A 20,863-nucleotide genomic window follows, 5' to 3' on the forward strand; every position below is an offset into this window, starting at 1 on the left:
TAAAAGAAAAGAGAGTATGAATGCCGAATGCGGAGCATAGCACTAAGTGAACTATGAGGTTATTTTAGCTGATAGTAAAAGGTAGGCACACATAGCTAAACGTATATCACAAGTTTTACGTGCTTCTCAAAAATAAACTTTATTATTTTATGGAATGCAGAAAAGGGTGACAAATGACACCTCAACAAGATGAAACAAACCAAAACACCTGCCATGCTCCTTCACTGCTGCCTTGAGGAGCATGATCAGCAGATACTGACACAGATTTCATTACGAAATTAGTTGTGGACATCAGAGATATGACTAACAGTAAAGAAAAACCTAAAAAAAGGATGAAATGTTTTTTTTGTAGCTAGACAAAAAAGAGTTGGAAAGACTAAAAACATATTCAATTCGAGCACCCCAATGATTAGCCCGAAGTTTCACATTCATGAACTAACCAATTATAAAAATAATTTATTTACAATCGCGTAATCCATAATAAATAGCTACAAATATAAACAATTTGCAACAGAAAGTGACACGAATAAAAATATTCATCCAACATTTGCCTGTCAGACAGTGCTTCCATCCTTTTCCTAACACAAGAGCACAGAGAGTAACAAATACAGGTATAGGCTCTGCGGAGTCAGTAGATAACTGTCAGTATGAATGTCCAGAAGTATGTGAAAAAAATCTTTAACAATTACCTAATATAGAAAGAATATCATGTCACTGTTTCATCCTCACTTTCTTGGCTATGAGCAGATGCCGAGTCTAGGTTTGATAAGGCGCTATAAGCAACAGCACTCGACCCTGTCTGTTCAGAAGATTCTGGAGCTATGTCCAAAAAAAGAAAAGATTTTACTACACTGTCACTAAGCAATGCAGGACATGATATTACATGGATACGAGTATTGTTCTTATGCCCTGTTGCTTTCTTACAAGTCAGTGTTTGTTGAGACGCTAGAACAGTATGAAGTAAATCCTCTACAGTACTTCCTGTATGCATTATGTGCGTGATTGAGTAGACATGTGTAACAAAAAAAACACTTGGCTCAATAGATAAATTTGTTTTTTACTATGGCACTATCTAATAGGTATATACAGTATGTATAATGTACACTATCTAATAGGTATATACAGTATGTATAATGTACACTATCTAATAGGTATATACAGTATGTATAATGTACACTATCTAATAGGTATATACAGTATGTATAATGTACACTATCTAATAGGTATATACAGTATGTATAATATACACTATCTAATAGATATATACAGTATGTATAATGTACGCTATCTAATAGGTATATACAGTATGTATAATGTACACTATCTAATAGGTATATACAGTATGTATAATGTACACTATCTAATAGGTATATACAGTATTTATAATGTACGCTATCTAATAGGTATATACAGTATGTATAATGTACACTATCTAATAGGTATATACAGTATGTATAATACAAGAATATCATAGCCTGTGTTACAAACAAATGAGACTGAAGATGCTAAAAATGTTTGCAGATCAAAAAGATACTTGATCATCTGGCCTGAGTCTTTCTAACCAATACCTTTGAACAGCTAAACATAATCAATTATTATTATTATGTTTCTGATGAGGTGATAATAATGAGAAATGATGAGAGCAAAGTGTCTACCTAATACACATCACAGCATACACTGTGTCTACCTAATACACATCACAGCATACACTGTGTCTACCTTATACACATCACAGCATACACTGTGTTACCTCAACTCTAAATCATCTATATAAATTGCACATCAGAGAAAAAGATAATATATAATATTATATATGTATACATAGACATATATATACATATACACATATCCATTTATACATACACATATACATGTATATACATACAGTGTATATATAATCTGCATAAAGAGTTGTCTGTCCGTCCGTATAAGGTTCTCAGTGATCAAATTGGTGGAATAAGCTGATCCAGCAAGGGTGGACAAGAAAGCAATAAACACAGAAAGGGCCTTGCTAGACACAAACCTTTGGTAGCCTTTAGGTATACATGCATAGCAACCCCTGCCAGGCAACAGAATAGTCCGAGCAAATTGATGAGGCTGACTTCATCCCCATGCAGCCAATGAGCAATGAGCAATATCGCACATTCCTGCAGATAAGCACACGCACAATAAACAAAAAGCATTTTAAGTATACAACTAGATATTTTTCTTTAATATTCGATGCTGACTGAAACGCTGGTCTTCATGAAATTTTACTTTATAAATAACATTGTGAGAAATCCAGTTGAAAATTTGAGAAGAATTAAGAAACACAGGCTAACATCCAGCAACTCCGGAGGTTCCTAAGCATATGTTGGGCACTAACAATATGCTTTGTTAATGTCCAACACATGCTCCACTAACAACATGTTAAACACAATCAACGTATAAAAAGAAATGACAGAATAAATACACTCGTATTTGACTCCATATTCTTACAGGAGATGTTTCATGTCGGCTTATGGAATGTTATCAAGCATTCACAAACTACAAGATATAATGACACTCAGCAGTTTGTCATTATTGACCATTATTGGCATGCTGAAGTCTAGCTGTCTCTAAGGTACAGCTGATGACCTAAATCCTGAATGAGCCCAAGAACGCCAAGCCATGCTACCGGTATATATTAATATTCATACTTCGAATGGTGAAACGTATCAATATAAAAATCACAGCAACAGCAGTTCCATTCAATATTACTGCAAGTTTATGCCATAAGTTGTAAGAAGCAACAAAGTGTTGATACAAACACTAATATAGATATATACAAATAGTAGACAGAGTACTGCATGACAGAACTAAAAGTATGGTACTAAGAGAATCATGGAATTGTCTTCCCTACAAGTATAACTGCATGAGAAATTTTCAATCGGATAATCTGTGTCTGAAAATAAGTTGCAGCGCACAGACATTCCAGTCTATCAGACGGGAATGAAAACAATAAAAACTAATAGCGACAAAGAAATATAACACTTTTAAAAACGTGGCAAACCAGATTTTTGTTGTAAATATGTAGAATTTGAAACGGAGATTCTGAAGCACTGACAGACAGATAGACAATTATTTATAACAAGGGCTCTCAACAACTAGTTCATTTTGTATGCTTAGAATATTCTAGATTTTGCCACATCTCTAAGTTCATTATTAACATGAAGCTATTTTAAATATAATATTTAGCGAATCACTAACACAAACACTGACAGCAATATATTAATATCAACATTTCTTTACCTACATGATCAAACCTTGACTTACAATCACCTCTACATAAAAATGTTTCAATCATAAAATTAGACTGTATAATTATCTTGATTTATATAACATATTCCAACAGTTGACGTCCAAAGTTCCTTGCAACATTGGTAATTAAAATTCGAGGAGATTGCAAGTGTAATACACAAATAATACAAACACAAATAAAATAAACTTAAACAATATTTAGTGTAAGCTAACATATGCTATCATATTCTATACTGGTGAGTCTACACTCCTAAACACTACTAGACACTCTTCCACATGTTTTTTAGGCGAAGTCACATAAATCATTTATTTGTATGGTTTATTACTTTATATATATATATATATATATATTACACTAGTATAAATATATATACTGGCGGAATTCCCGGCGTTGCATGAGTATTAAAAAACAGCTTATAAACAATGTAGTTGCCTGCCACTTGCCATTAGCCTGGCACATTGCCGATGGCTAATATGAGCAAGCTAGTATCCGTATTGAAAAACTTCCAAATGAGAGCAAGCTTTAGTGATGTTGCGCCGTAATGTAATGCTATGCATATTTTAACTTAGCTAACCACTCAAATCGAGCAATAAATCTAATGCATTTCGTGTAGCTCAATGGTTTAGCCTATCGTCTGGGGAACGGGAGGTTCCGAGATCGAACTTTTTGCGATACAGATTCTTCATTCCAAGATTTTAATAGCTAAGCTAGACAAACCGAAAGACACAAAATCTGAGAGATATATATATCGTTTGTTACACAAGTTTTATATAAAGCGTCTGTTTAATGCTATGTGATTACTTGAAGTATTAATTGATGTATTTTAGGTTCAAGAATGAGTTGAGCAAAATATTGTATATTTTGACACGAGTATTTACCGCGACATACACAGTAAATATCAGAAAGAATTAACTTAATATTTCAAAGTTTGAATATACATTATAAGTTTGACTGTACTCTAGAGGTTTGACTATACTTCAGTTACGGATTTTAGGTTTCATCGGCTTGCTGCACCTGCGTCGTTAAACCTCATCTAGTTAGCATGAAAAAACATGGCCAACACATAGAAACAGTAAATACCCAACCTTAAACATGGCCAACACATAGAGACAGTGAATACCTAACCTCAAACATGACCAACCCATAGACGCAGTAAATACCTCACCTTAAACATGACCAACACATAGACACAGTAAATACCTAGCCTTAAACATGGCCAACACATAGAGACAGTGAATACCTAACCTTAAACATGACCAACACATGGAGACAGTAAATACCTCACCTTAAACATGGCCAACACATAGAGACAGTAAATGCCTCACCTTAAAAAGGACCAACACATAGAGACAGTAAATACCTCACCTTAAACATGGCCAACACATAGAGACAGTAAATGTCTCACCTTAAACATGACAAACACATAGATACAGTAAATGCCTAACCTTGAACATGGCCAACACATAGAGACGGTAAATACCCAACCTTAAACATGGCCAACACATAGAGACAGTAAATACCCAACCTTAAACATGGCCAACACATGGAGACAGTAAATACCTAACCTTAAACATGACCAACACATAGAGACAGTAAATACCTAACCTTAAACATGACCAACACATAGAGACAGTAAATACCTAACCTTAAACATGGCCAACACATAGAGACAGTAAATACCTAACCTTAAACATGGCCAACACATAGAGACAGTAAATACCTAACCTTAAACATGGCCAACACATAGAGACAGTAAATACCTAACCTTAAACATGGCCAACACATAGAGACAGTAAATACCTAACCTTAAACATGGCCAACACATAGAGACAGTAAATACCTAACCTTAAACATGGCCAACAAATGGAGACAGTAAATGCCTCACCTTAAACATGACCAACATATAGAGACAGTAAATACCTAACCTTAAACATGGCCAAAACATAGAGACAGTAAATACCTCACCTTAAACATGGCCAACACATGGAGACAGTAAATACCTCACCTTAAACATGGCCAACACATAGAGACAGTAAATACCTAACCTTAAACATGACCAACACATAGAGACAGTAAATACCTAACCTTAAACATGACCAACACATAGAGACAGTGAATACCTAACCTTAAACATGACCAACATATAGAGACAGTAAATACCTCACCTTAAACATGACCAACACACAGAGACAGTAAATACCTAACCTTAAACATGACCAACACATAGAGACAGTAAATACCTCACCTTAAACATGGCCAACATATAGAGACAGTAAATACCTCACCTTAAACATGGCCAACACATAGAGACAGTAAATACCTAACCTTAAACATGACCAACACATAGAGACAGTAAATACCTAACCTTAAACATGACCAACATATAGAGACAGTAAATACCTAACCTTAAACATGGCCAACACATAGAGACAGTGAATACCTAACCTCAAACATGACCAACCCATAGACGCAGTAAATACCTCACCTTAAACATGACCAACACATAGACACAGTAAATACCTAGCCTTAAACATGGCCAACACATAGAGACAGTAAATACCCAACCTTAAACATGGCCAACACATAGAGACAGTGAATACCTAACCTCAAACATGACCAACCCATAGACGCAGTAAATACCTCACCTTAAACATGACCAACACATAGACACAGTAAATACCTAGCCTTAAACATGGCCAACACATAGAGACAGTGAATACCTAACCTTAAACATGACCAACACATGGAGACAGTAAATACCTCACCTTAAACATGGCCAACACATAGAGACAGTAAATGCCTCACCTTAAAAAGGACCAACACATAGAGACAGTAAATACCTCACCTTAAACATGGCCAACACATAGAGACAGTAAATGTCTCACCTTAAACATGACAAACACATAGATACAGTAAATGCCTAACCTTAAACATGGCCAACACATAGAGACGGTAAATACCCAACCTTAAACATGGCCAACACATAGAGACAGTAAATACCCAACCTTAAACATGGCCAACACATGGAGACAGTAAATACCTAACCTTAAACATGACCAACACATAGAGACAGTAAATACCTAACCTTAAACATGACCAACACATAGAGACAGTAAATACCTAACCTTAAACATGACCAACATATAGAGACAGTAAATACCTCACCTTAAACATGACAAACACATAGATACAGTAAATGCCTAACCTTAAACATGGCCAACACATAGAGACGGTAAATACCCAACCTTAAACATGGCCAACACATAGAGACAGTAAATACCCAACCTTAAACATGGCCAACACATGGAGACAGTAAATACCTAACCTTAAACATGACCAACACATAGAGACAGTAAATACCTAACCTTAAACATGACCAACACATAGAGACAGTAAATACCTAACCTTAAACATGACCAACATATAGAGACAGTAAATACCTAACCTTAAACATGGCCAACACATAGAGACAGTAAATACCTAACCTTAAACATGGCCAACACATAGAGACAGTGAATACCTCACCTTAAACATGGCCAACATATAGAGACAGTAAATACCTCACCTTAAACATGGCCAACACATAGAGACAGTAAATACCTAACCTTAAACATGGCCAACACATAGAGACAGTAAATACCTAACCTTAAACATGGCCAACACATGGAGACAGTAAATGCCTCACCTTAAACATGACCAACATATAGAGACAGTAAATACCTAACCTTAAACATGGCCAAAACATAGAGACAGTAAATACCTCACCTTAAACATGGCCAACACATGGAGACAGTAAATACCTCACCTTAAACATGGCCAACACATAGAGACAGTAAATACCTAACCTTAAACATGACCAACACATAGAGACAGTAAATACCTCACCTTAAACATGGCCAACACATGGAGACAGTAAATACCTCACCTTAAACATGGCCAACACATAGAGACAGTAAATACCTAACCTTAAACATGACCAACACATAGAGACAGTAAATACCTAACCTTAAACATGACCAACACATAGAGACAGTGAATACCTAACCTTAAACATGACCAACATATAGAGACAGTAAATACCTCACCTTAAACATGACCAACACACAGAGACAGTAAATACCTAACCTTAAACATGACCAACACATAGAGACAGTAAATACCTCACCTTAAACATGGCCAACATATAGAGACAGTAAATACCTCACCTTAAACATGGCCAACACATAGAGACAGTAAATACCTAACCTTAAACATGACCAACACATAGAGACAGTAAATACCTAACCTTAAACATGACCAACATATAGAGACAGTAAATACCTAACCTTAAACATGGCCAACACATAGAGACAGTGAATACCTAACCTCAAACATGACCAACCCATAGACGCAGTAAATACCTCACCTTAAACATGACCAACACATAGACACAGTAAATACCTAGCCTTAAACATGGCCAACACATAGAGACAGTAAATACCCAACCTTAAACATGGCCAACACATAGAGACAGTGAATACCTAACCTCAAACATGACCAACCCATAGACGCAGTAAATACCTCACCTTAAACATGACCAACACATAGACACAGTAAATACCTAGCCTTAAACATGGCCAACACATAGAGACAGTGAATACCTAACCTTAAACATGACCAACACATGGAGACAGTAAATACCTCACCTTAAACATGGCCAACACATAGAGACAGTAAATGCCTCACCTTAAAAAGGACCAACACATAGAGACAGTAAATACCTCACCTTAAACATGGCCAACACATAGAGACAGTAAATGTCTCACCTTAAACATGACAAACACATAGATACAGTAAATGCCTAACCTTAAACATGGCCAACACATAGAGACGGTAAATACCCAACCTTAAACATGGCCAACACATAGAGACAGTAAATACCCAACCTTAAACATGGCCAACACATGGAGACAGTAAATACCTAACCTTAAACATGACCAACACATAGAGACAGTAAATACCTAACCTTAAACATGACCAACACATAGAGACAGTAAATACCTAACCTTAAACATGACCAACATATAGAGACAGTAAATACCTCACCTTAAACATGACAAACACATAGATACAGTAAATGCCTAACCTTAAACATGGCCAACACATAGAGACGGTAAATACCCAACCTTAAACATGGCCAACACATAGAGACAGTAAATACCCAACCTTAAACATGGCCAACACATGGAGACAGTAAATACCTAACCTTAAACATGACCAACACATAGAGACAGTAAATACCTAACCTTAAACATGACCAACACATAGAGACAGTAAATACCTAACCTTAAACATGACCAACATATAGAGACAGTAAATACCTAACCTTAAACATGGCCAACACATAGAGACAGTAAATACCTAACCTTAAACATGGCCAACACATAGAGACAGTGAATACCTCACCTTAAACATGGCCAACATATAGAGACAGTAAATACCTCACCTTAAACATGGCCAACACATAGAGACAGTAAATACCTAACCTTAAACATGGCCAACACATAGAGACAGTAAATACCTAACCTTAAACATGGCCAACACATGGAGACAGTAAATGCCTCACCTTAAACATGACCAACATATAGAGACAGTAAATACCTAACCTTAAACATGGCCAAAACATAGAGACAGTAAATACCTCACCTTAAACATGGCCAACACATGGAGACAGTAAATACCTCACCTTAAACATGGCCAACACATAGAGACAGTAAATACCTAACCTTAAACATGACCAACACATAGAGACAGTAAATACCTAACCTTAAACATGACCAACACATAGAGACAGTGAATACCTAACCTTAAACATGACCAACATATAGAGACAGTAAATACCTCACCTTAAACATGACCAACACACAGAGACAGTAAATACCTAATCTTAAACATGACCAACACATAGAGACAGTAAATACCTCACCTTAAACATGGCCAACATATAGAGACAGTAAATACCTCACCTTAATCATGGCCAACATATAGAGACAGTGAATACCTAACCTTAAACATGGCCAACACATAGAGACAGTAAATACCTAACCTTAAACATGGCCAACATATAGAGACAGTAAATACCTCACCTTAAACATGGCCAACATATAGAGACAGTGAATACCTAACCTTAAACATGGCCAACACATAGAGACAGTAAATACCTAACCTTAAACATGACCAACATATAGAGACAGTAAATACCTAACCTTAAACATGGCCAACACATAGAGACAGTAAATACCTAACCTTAAACATGGCCAACACATGGAGACAGTAAATACCTAACCTTAAACATGGCCAACACATAGAGACAGTAAATACCTAACCTTAAACATGGCCAACACATGGAGACAGTAAATGCCTCACCTTAAACATGACCAACATATAGAGACAGTGAATACCTAACCTTAAACATGGCCAAAACATAGAGACAGTAAATACCTCACCTTAAACATGGCCAACACATGGAGACAGTAAATACCTCACCTTAAACATGGCCAACACATAGAGACAGTAAATACCTAACCTTAAACATGACCAACATATAGAGACAGTGAATACCTCACCTTAAACATGGCCAACACATAGAGACAGTAAATACCTAACCTTAAACATGACCAACATATAGAGACAGTAAATACCTGACCTTAAACATGACCAACATATAGAGACAGTAAATACCTCACCTTAAACATGACCAACACACAGAGACAGTAAATACCTAACCTTAAACATGACCAACACATAGAGACAGTAAATACCTCACCTTAAACATGGCCAACACATAGACACAGTAAATACCTCACCTTAAACATGGCCAACATATAGAGACAGTGAATACCTAACCTTAAAATTGGCCAACACATGGAGACGGTAAATACCTCACCTTAAACATGGCTGAGACAGAGAGAGTGAGGCTTGAGGTCTTTATGACCAGCAGAAATTCCCCAAACTCCAATCCGAAGGCCATAAAAGCACCAACAAGTAGGATTCCAAAGTTCTCAAAGAAGGTGAGACTATTAGGGAAGTTGATGAAATTAGTATCGACAGCAAACTTGAGACCTGTAAAACAGCTGACAGTCAGTGCACTGCTGACTAACATGAAGGAATATGTTTAATTTCTATGGTTGAATCGACGACTAATGACATCTAGTAGCAAGAAGTACTTTGCCTCAGTTCCTACTTAGCACCCCATTATTATCAGGTGGTAAAATATGCACATGCATAGACTTGAAGAGACAGAAAATTTGTTCCATCTTTCAAGACAAAAACATTAAAAGATCAAAAACTGAAGCCCTAGTTCTCTTGCCATCTAGAAAAACATAGAGGGAAAATATTAACTTGCAACCAGTGACTTAGATGCAAATATGTTAGTTTTAACAGGAATCTTTCTTTGGCCCCATTAAATTTTAAGAAAGGGAAGACATTGTAAATGCGTATATCCTATGTCATGTTTACAGGTTGGTATACCAGTGTTAAAGTTATGATCAGATGGTCAAGAACAAAAAGGTTGGCAGTATAGTATAACCACCAGTAAAACAGTGAGCCAAAATAGAACACTTGGGTCCTGACTTAATCCTACTGGCAAATGCCATACCTTCAGTGACAGCTGCAGCTGGCAGAAGCCCGCATATCATCCAAGGCTGTATGTGGTACATGAAATCTACAGGGTTTGTCAAACCTGTAACAGGAATAGGCAGTTATCAGTGATTTGATAGCTACCAATGATGAAGAAAGGAGATTACGGTGAGAAAAGAGTACAACTGACAGAATACATAAAATAACTCATATGATGAAAGGCAGAAATTTACAGATAACATGATCACACCTAAGGCATCTTTTTGAGCGATGAGTTGAGTGAGACTCCAGCGCAGACCACTTACAATGCTCGCCACTAAACACATAATGAATCCAGTCGCATTGAACTGTGTTGACTCAAATGTGAAGAGAAATAGTCCAAGACTGATGCAAAGGACAACAACCAATTGCAGCCATCTCTACAATATCATACAGTATATCACTATACAGTCATCTCTACAATATCATACAGTATATCACTATACAGTCATCTCTACAATATCATACAGTATATCACTATACAGTCATCTCTACAATATCATACAGTATATCACTATACAGTCATCTCTACAATATCATACAGTATATCACTATACAGTCATCTCTACAATACCATACAGTATATCACTATACAGTCATCTCTACAATATCATACAGCATATCACTATACAGTCATCTCTACAATATCATACAGTATATCACTATACAGTCATCTCTACAATATCATACAGTATATCACTGTACAGTCATCTCTACAATAACATACAGTGTATCACTATGTAGTCATCTCTACAATAACATACAGTATATCACTATACAGTCATTTCTACAATATCATACAGTATATCACTATACAGTCATCTCTACAACATCATACAGTATATCACTATACAGTCATCTCTACAACATCATACAGTATATCACTATACAGTCATCTCTACAATATCATACAGTATATCACTATACAGTCATCTCTACAATATCATACAGTATATCACTATACAGCCATCTCTACAACATCATACAGAATATCACTATACAGTCATCTCCACAATAACATACCGTATATCACTATACAGTCATCTCTACAATATCATACAGTATATCACTATACAGTCATCTCTACAATACCATACAGTATATCACTATACAGTCATCTCTACAATATCATACAGTATATCACTATACAGTCATCTCTACAACATCATACAGTATATCACTATACAGTCATCTCTACAATATCATACAGTATATCACTATACAGTCATCTCTACAATACCATACAGTATATCACTATACAGTCATCTCTACAATAACATACCGTATATCACTATACAGTCATCTCTACAATATCATACAGTATATCACTGTACAGCCATCTCTACAATAACATACAGTGTATCACTATGTAGTCATCTCTACAATAACATACAGTATATCACTATACAGTCATCTCTACAATATCATACAGTATATCACTATACAGTCATCGCTACAACATCATACAGTATATCACTATACAGTCATCTCTACAACATCATACAGTATATCACTATACAGTCATCTCTACAATATCATACAGTATATCACTATACAGTCATCTCTACAATATCATACAGTATATCACTATACAGTCATCTCTACAACATCATACAGTATATCACTATACAGTCATCTCTACAACATCATACAGTATATCACTATACAGTCATCTCTACAATATCATACAGTATATCACTATACAGTCATCTCTACAATATCATACAGTATATCACTATACAGTCATCTCTACAATATCATACAGTATATCACTATACAGTCATCTCTACAATAACATACCGTATATCACTATACAGTCATCTCTACAATATCATACAGTATATCACTATACAGTCATCTCTACAATATCATACAGTATATCACTATACAGTCATCTCTACAATATCATACAGTATATCACTATACAGTCATCTCTACAATATCATACAGTATATCACTATACAGTCATCTCTACAGTATCATACAGTATATCACTATACAGTCATCTCTACAATATCATACAGTATATCACTATACAGTCATCTCTACAATATCATACAGTATATCACTATACAGTCATCTCTACAATAACATACCGTATATCACTATACAGTCATCTCTACAATATCATACAGTATATCACTATACAGTCATCTCTACAATATCATACAGTATATCACTATACAGTCATCTCTACAATAACATACAGTGTATCACTATTTAGTCATCTCTACAATAACATACAGTATATCACTATACAGTCATCTCTACAACATCATACAGTATATCACTATACAGTCATCTCTACAATATCATACAGTATATCACTAAACAGTCATCTCTACAATATCATACAGTATATCACTATGTAGTCATCTCTACAATATCATACAGTGTATCACTATACAGTCATCTCTACAATATCATACAGTATATCACTATACAGTCATCTCTACAATATCATACAGTATATCACTATACAGTCATCTCTACAATAACATACAGTATATCACTATACAGTCATCTCTACAATATCATACAGTATATCACTATACAGTCATCTCTACAATATCATACAGTATATCACTATACAGTCATCTCTACAATATCATACAGTATATCACTATACAGTCATCTCTACATATAATATAAGGCAACACAATTGCACATATACCGCTGGCCAGAATTGAAGCATAGTTGAATATTCATCTTACAAATTTCTCCACTCTGAGAAGAAGAGCAAATCCCAGAAGAAATACTATAGCGGAAGTTTTCGTCATAGTATACCTAAAAACATCAAAGTAACAATTTCTTACCATCAAAATGTAATAAGTAATTCCATGGTATACAAACGCATTCAGGACATTTAAGTAATGGATATAATGTATTACGTGTCATGATATCCTGCTAACTTTATTCAAACAGTTGATAGCTTTCTTACGAATTACAACGTTTGTAGACAATGGTAGGTTAGCCAGTATGTTACGTATCTAACTATGAATGAAAAAGGTTAGATAATGCATGATGGAACAGCAATGAGTGATACAGAATGCTAGAGTATAATGACAGTCCATCACTAACTCTTATATATAACACTAGAAATTCCACTGTCATACAGCCCACAACCAAAGTGATATTGGAAAAAAGAAAGGGTACTGATGGTTGAGAAATCCAATATTAGCAGTCAAATAGGATAACTGCAATGGTAGCTGTAATGTACTGGGTGTGGGTGTTATTATATACAACAAATAGCAATAATGAAAGGAAAAGATTATATGTTTATATCTCTCCTCCTGCAAAAAGAGAAATGCAATATTGGTCAATATTAGAAGTAAAATGCACTGATATTATTAGAATAACCAATATTATTAATATAGTAATAATATAAAACCAATGCACAATTTTGTTTACATTTCAAAACGTCATAGCTAACAATATCACGAAGTTGTGATATTTATATAGATTTTTAGAAAATCTGTAGGCTACTACGTAGTCATTGTTCTGTAGTCATTCAAGCTTATAATTAATTATTGTAATAATCTCATAAGAACCATTAAAAAAATATCATCGTCATTTCTTTTACACTGCGTTGGACATCAGTTAGAATACGAAAGTACTCAAATGTGTCGGCAAATGAAAATGAAAAAATTGAAATCGGCAAAAATGAAACGATTTCTGTACTCCTATGTTAATTGCCGAAACCTTCGACAATTCGACAATGCTATAGACTGGTGAAAAGTGCACGTTACTTTTTCGTGAAATGCGCAAGACTTAATCGTTCTATTCTCTGTCACTCGGCGTTTCAATTTCCGGTCTTAACTTTTATAAAAGTGAGGCTTAGCAAGTTTTAATAACGATTTTCGGCCAAATTAATCTGTCTATTTGTGTATAATCCGATCAGATGGGTAAGTTTTAAGAGAATTTCGATAATTTACAAAGACTTGGTAACATATTTAAATAGGCCTATATGTGTTTTGTATCGTTATTATACTTTAACTAATCTACAAAACGATGGTTAAATTTGTTGATGAAATTTTATTACAAGGGTTTGTCTCATTGTTGATGAATAATTTTCGTACATTGTGTGCACATGCATTTATCATAAAAACTCCCAAACTTTGCATCCGCTCGTTTGGTCGTGGGATAATGGGACATGCGTATATAGACTTGACAGAACCGGTCTTGTGCGTACATAGATACTTACAATGATACTTACAATGATACTTACAATGATACAGTGATATATTCAAAGCTCAGATTCGACAGACCAATATCCAAGATGCTTGTAATGCCTGCAGTGATAACAGAGTATATGTAACATCTTAGGAAAAATAAGCCAGCTATGTAGGTATATCTAGGAGAGTATAGCTTTACTTATGAAATAGTTTAAAACTTACTAACAACTAATCCTTTAGGAAAGTGTTTATAGCACTAGTTGTGAAATATAATGAATTACAGTGGACCCTCATCATACGGCATTAATTCGTTTTGGTGTGTTAGAATCATCAGGTGAACATGTCATATGGAAGGGTATAGGAGCCTATAATAATTATCTAATAAACCCCCCAGTAAAAACATCAAAATTTTATATACCCTATGTACTGTACATATTAAAAATTACTAATAAAATAGTTAAGTAACCTTAGTTACTATAGTTACCTATTTAGTGGTTACGATCTGCAATAACATGTAATATTACTATGTACAATACTGTATGGAGTTCTTACCTTCGAAACAGACGCAGTGGCTAACCGTGGTGTGAAAGGGACTTTACAGCAACGCGTTTGAGACACTAAACCTTTGTCACGCTATGTAACAGAATTTAAACTTTGAATTCAACTTAAATAAATTTAGCTTAATAAACACACTTAAAGCTAAGCTTTAATATTTTACTAAACTTCACTTTATTTTTGCCATCATCTCAAATTTTTATTAGCTGCTTCCGGCTTGGCGATTTTTGCTTTGCTTTCGCTATAACTTTTGGCCGACCTTTTTAAAACTTTTGTCAAACTAATTCAACAAGCAAGAGTAAGCGATGCTGTTCAAATTTGAATTTCGAAAAAAATTTCGTTGATGCCATATTTAGAAAAATGATGTGATGAGGGGGCAGAAAACTTCATATTCCACTTCATAAGGTGAAAAAGCCGTAAGGCAGGAACGCTGTAACCCAGTGTTGCTCCGTATTATGAATGTTATGAATTCCTGTGGCCCATGTATGTAGAAATTTGAGTGTCGCTCACAAATCATATTATCAAAATGGTCAATATTCATTGTATAATATATATTAAATGTTCGCTATATAATATGCCATAAATAATTTATGTATCATATATCATAAATATTCATTACATAATGTATCATAAACAATTTTTGTATAATACATCATAAATGTTCATTATATAATAAAGAATTATTGCATAATATCACAAATTTTCATTATATAATATATCATAAATAGTTATTGTATATATCATAAATGTTCATTATATAATATATCATTAACAATTATTGCATAATACATCATAAATGTTCATTATATAATATATCATAAATAGTTATTGTATAATATATTTTAAATAATCATTGTATAGTATATCATAAATAGTTATTGTACAATATATTATAAATAATCATTGTATGATATACCATAAATCTGACAATCAGCTGAGTCGCTTACCTACAGGAGCAACTCTCAGCATGTACTCTTTCCAATTTAGGGTGGTACGTGGTTTGCCTTGACAGCATTCCAAAATATTTCTGATGCCACTAGCGAGACAAAACTTGAAAAGCAAGTGAATGGATGTCATGATGAGTGGATACCGAAATCTCTAAAGCAGTGAGAAAACACGAGACTTTGAAACAACAGGTATGAATACGCTGGTAAGTCCGCAGTGAGACTACCAAGGCCCAATAAAGGTGGGCCAGCAATTAATATGCTTACTTCATTGATTAGGACAAACAGACAGAAGATAATTTGCATAAAAATGTGACAAATGCCAATAAAACATTTGGAGCTTTCGGTGGATGGTTAAAAGCAGTTTTTAGAAAAAGTAAATTATTGGTTAACTGTTGATTTGTAAAACTAATTGTGTTTTTTTAAAAGCTTTTAGATTTAATAAACATCTTAAAGCAGTAAACATCCATAACTAGTGACTCTGATGAGTTTGATTTTCATCATTTCAAGAAATTGCAAGCTCATACAAACGGTCCAACAGTATTTTATGAAACAACTAAAGATTACATACATTGCTCAGCTGGCCACCGGACAGGTTATTTGCGCACAAAAAAAAATGCATGGTTATTTGGAATGCTCACCGTGACAACAAACTTGTTGTAGAAGGTAAGAGATATAGAGAAGATGTAGTAGTTGAGTATGAGTACAAATGAAACTGTTACAGTTTCCAACAATCCTTTTGTCCATTTCTGCCCACAAAACCCTCCTACAATCAGTTGAAGGTTTGTGGCACTTTGTGGAAAACAGTTTGTAAAATATGACTACTTATCGCTTACCACAATAAATATTGCTCATATATAGTGCATTTGAACTTTTACATATAACATAACCAAAAAACTACAGAATATATTAGTCAACCATAGTAAGCTGAACTCAAAAGAAAGAATTTAAAAGAAATCTGGAGAAACATGGTAATAATAATGAAAGAAATGTTGTCTTTAATCGCCTTACCCATATTTGAGTCAGGGCATCACAACGCTCAAGTTATGTAGTGCTTAAACACACATTGCCCAGCATAATTCTCTGCAAAACAACACAATCAGTGTACACTTCCTCTGCAAGATTGTATGGTCCATAACTTGCAAGAAACAAATTTGTAAGAGAATAACTAGAGGTTTTAGTTAAGCTGATAAAATGTTTTGCAAGCCCTAAGCCATTTTTTCAAAGATGTTAGTACAAACTTCTGACGTTCGCCATTCGTAAAAATTACTGCTGAACCAAAAAAACTGTAGTTTGAAGTACATAACCAACATTATTTTTATCACAAAATTTGTATTAGTGTAAATATTTTACATACTAAATTGAAACTGTAAAGAATTATATTAGCTTTAAGCATAAGCCTTACCGGCTTCATACATTCTTTGGTATTGATAAGAATTGCTACGGTAAATTGGTGTGCAAGAATAAAACAAGTCTTATATTGCGCATAGGTTGTTGTTAGCATTTCTGCACCCACTCTGTTGATCAAGACCTTGGTGGTTTGGAAAAGTTCTACTGAATGTCTTTCAGACAATATGGAGTGTGATCTTAAATGATAACACACTGCTCTCAAAAAACTTTTGGGAATGATAAAACATTGTTTCTATAACAGTTACTGTCTCATGCACGTCCAACATGCACCAGTTTCTATAGTCCTTGCTCAAAATGCACATGCAGTATACGACTTGTTTTCATTTTTGGTCAATTCACAAGATTCAAAACAATGCAGTAGAGCTCATAACCCAACTTAGCAAATAAAAGCGTGTCATCGGAACCAGCTGCAAACTAGGGAAGGAACATACTACAGGCTAGGACTACTCGTGAAGACACTATAAAATGTGTTAAGTTGAGTTAACTATCTTGAGTTATTACATTATATATGACAGCTTGCTACTTTATTATAGATAAAAATGAATGTATGTTAGAGATAAACAAAAGCAACTGTAATTCATGTGGGCATACAATTTGACCAGATACAGTGCATACAGGGCATACAGTGCCCAGATAAAAATGAAAAACAAATGTGTTTTAGTTAACCAGACCGACTTGAGATCTGGTTACAAATGATTCAAGAAGGATGGGAGTAGGTGGATTAACAATTGAAAAAATCAAATTTGGTAATTTCACTGCAAACTCAGTAGAATTCAAAATCAGTACAAATGTCGTTAGAGCCTTAAAATCTATTTAATCAGACTAGATGCATGACCGTGCACTGAAGAGAAAGTTATCAAATTGGAGCCGGTTAACAATGGATTAAACTAAGAATGATGAGCAATATTGTGATGTTAGTAAATTGAATGATTGTTAATTTTGACTTTTTTTACTGGTGGACACTCCGCAGCAATGCTTAGAGTTGCAAGCTGAAATGGATACAGTAATACCTCCAAAATAATAATCCTCTTCTCTAAACTAATCCATGATCAGCATACAAATCATGGTAGCCTTTTTGATACTGACTTTCTACTAAACCAAATCCAAATTTAAAATTATAACTTTGTACTCATAGAACTTTATACTGGCTTGATAGTTGATTGCGACACTAGGGCAACATTGTCAACACATGAAGCTGGAAAATTATCGCTAATGCTGTTGATATTCCTAAAACTATCACCTAGTAGAAAAAGTAAAAAATATCAAGACAATATCATGAAAACTACTTTTGCCCCAGTGTTGAATAAAATGATAGCAAAAATCATAATAGAACCTAGCCAAAATTTAGACAGTATAGACTTTAGGCCTACAAACGGTTTAATTTTGAATACAAGCTCTATGAAAGTAAGTAACCACGCAACATACATGTATATTATACACACATATATTGCACATATGTATTGCATGTTAAAATCTACATTGCATGGACATAGTACCTACATAAATGACACAATGGTAACTCAGTAGTGTACATTTCACTCACGTTGATACTTTTTTCAGACAAAATTTCCGTTTATTTTTGTTATTACCCGTTCGTTTATGTTGATTATGAGCATTATCTATGCATTAGATAAATATTTTAACTCCTATCTCTGAAAGCATATATCTGTAAGTTGATAACATGCTCTTTTGGTGCGTTACTTTTTTAAATAAAACTTTTCATATATTTGCAGAAAAAATGCAGCAGAGAGTTGAAGTTATTCATAATTCTATTATTGTTTTAATCGTTTGTTTTAATGGCCAGTGACTTTTCACAGCAACTAAAGATTAACAGCAAACCCACTTATTTTAATGACTTTATCTAAGATGAATAAGATGATTGCACTTTAGCATCTCATATCACTTAGTAAACATTTTAACTCGACATATAATACGATATACTACAGCTCTATATCGAACCTTGACAAGCTTATCTTCCCTAAACTTACGAGATTAAACAGTCACTCGGTGTTCGGCATATGTGGCAGTAAATTACAAAACGTACTTAATGGGTCTGTCAAATGACGAAGCTTGAGATTTTGTTACACCGTAATATTTTAATGTGAGATCGATAGATTTTGGGTTGTTCATGTTATTCGGCAATGGAAATATCGGATTAATACTATTGGCTCTGTAACAAAACATTGCTCACATATTAAGAGTTATCGTCAATTACTGCGTAGTTATGACAACTTTTAAATTCTAGATTTGTTACTTTTCACACACGTACAATATAAACATATATACATGTACATTTTGGTATTTCATCCGAAATTAAAAAGACATACAAATACAGTTTAATATACACAACTAGAATTATTGAACCAGGTCGAAATCTAGCATAAAAGTTTTATTTGTATACGTACTAGTAAACTGTTTGTGATATATATTCCGAGTATTTAGATGATGAACTATTGTTGATGTTGAGTGCTGTTTGTGAAAAGTGATAAGGTTGTAAATCTTAGCTTCTCCATTGCAATCAGCCAAAAATTTTTTGCTAAAATTATACTGCGCGTATTTCCTTCTTCTAAGTAGTTAAAGTTTAATGCGCACATGCTAAAGTAAGAAATAGACTATGAGTTAGTAAGTGTGGGTTTATATGATTATTTCAGCATTTTTAGTGAGAGAGTTAACTACCTATTCTCTTCTTTGCATAAATGATGGACTTTTTTGTTAGGGCTTTAATACTGTGAGAAGTTTATGCTCAGCAGTTTTTACTGATTGCATTGTAACTTGCTGAGGCTCTTTGAGAATAACTATTGCACACAGAGCTACAGGGTTTGTTAAAGTGTAAAATTAGCTAA

General features: G+C 34.3%; 1 protein-coding gene across 2 annotated transcripts; it reads right to left on the reverse strand.

Moving 5' to 3' along the window:
• Positions 1-134: 134 nt before the first annotated feature.
• On the reverse strand, positions 135-20,038 carry LOC137387427 (solute carrier family 35 member C2-like). 2 transcript variants are annotated; one of them, XM_068073850.1, is made up of 11 exons: positions 20,009-20,038; positions 17,622-17,693; positions 17,252-17,376; positions 16,614-16,764; positions 15,165-15,228; positions 13,651-13,723; positions 11,148-11,316; positions 10,917-11,000; positions 10,206-10,381; positions 2,024-2,147; positions 135-819 (listed from the first exon to the last, which is right to left on the reverse strand). In XM_068073850.1, the coding sequence occupies exons 2-11, from the start codon at positions 17,623-17,625 to the stop codon at positions 707-709; spliced, it is 1,083 nt and encodes a 360-aa protein (XP_067929951.1). In that variant the 5' UTR covers positions 17,626-17,693; positions 20,009-20,038; the 3' UTR covers positions 135-706. The 2 variants fall into 2 exon arrangements, with proteins under 2 accessions (XP_067929951.1, XP_067929952.1); XM_068073851.1 differs by lacking the exons at positions 17,622-17,693; positions 20,009-20,038 and having other exon boundaries at positions 16,618-16,764.
• Between the last annotated feature and the right edge of the window lie 825 nt (positions 20,039-20,863).

This window comes from Watersipora subatra, chromosome 2 (assembly GCF_963576615.1).
Source record: "Watersipora subatra chromosome 2, tzWatSuba1.1, whole genome shotgun sequence".
NCBI lineage: Eukaryota > Metazoa > Bryozoa > Gymnolaemata > Cheilostomatida > Watersiporidae > Watersipora > Watersipora subatra.

Excerpts from the sequence above, each read along its gene's own strand:
- LOC137387427 (XM_068073850.1), bottom strand. Across the intron at positions 11,001-11,147 it reads CGCTCAAAAAGATGCCTTAG|GTTTGACAAACCCTGTAGAT; the intron begins GTGTGATCATGT and ends TTCCTGTTACAG. Across the intron at positions 820-2,023 it reads ATACCTAAAGGCTACCAAAG|CTCCAGAATCTTCTGAACAG; the intron begins GTTTGTGTCTAG and ends TTTTGGACATAG.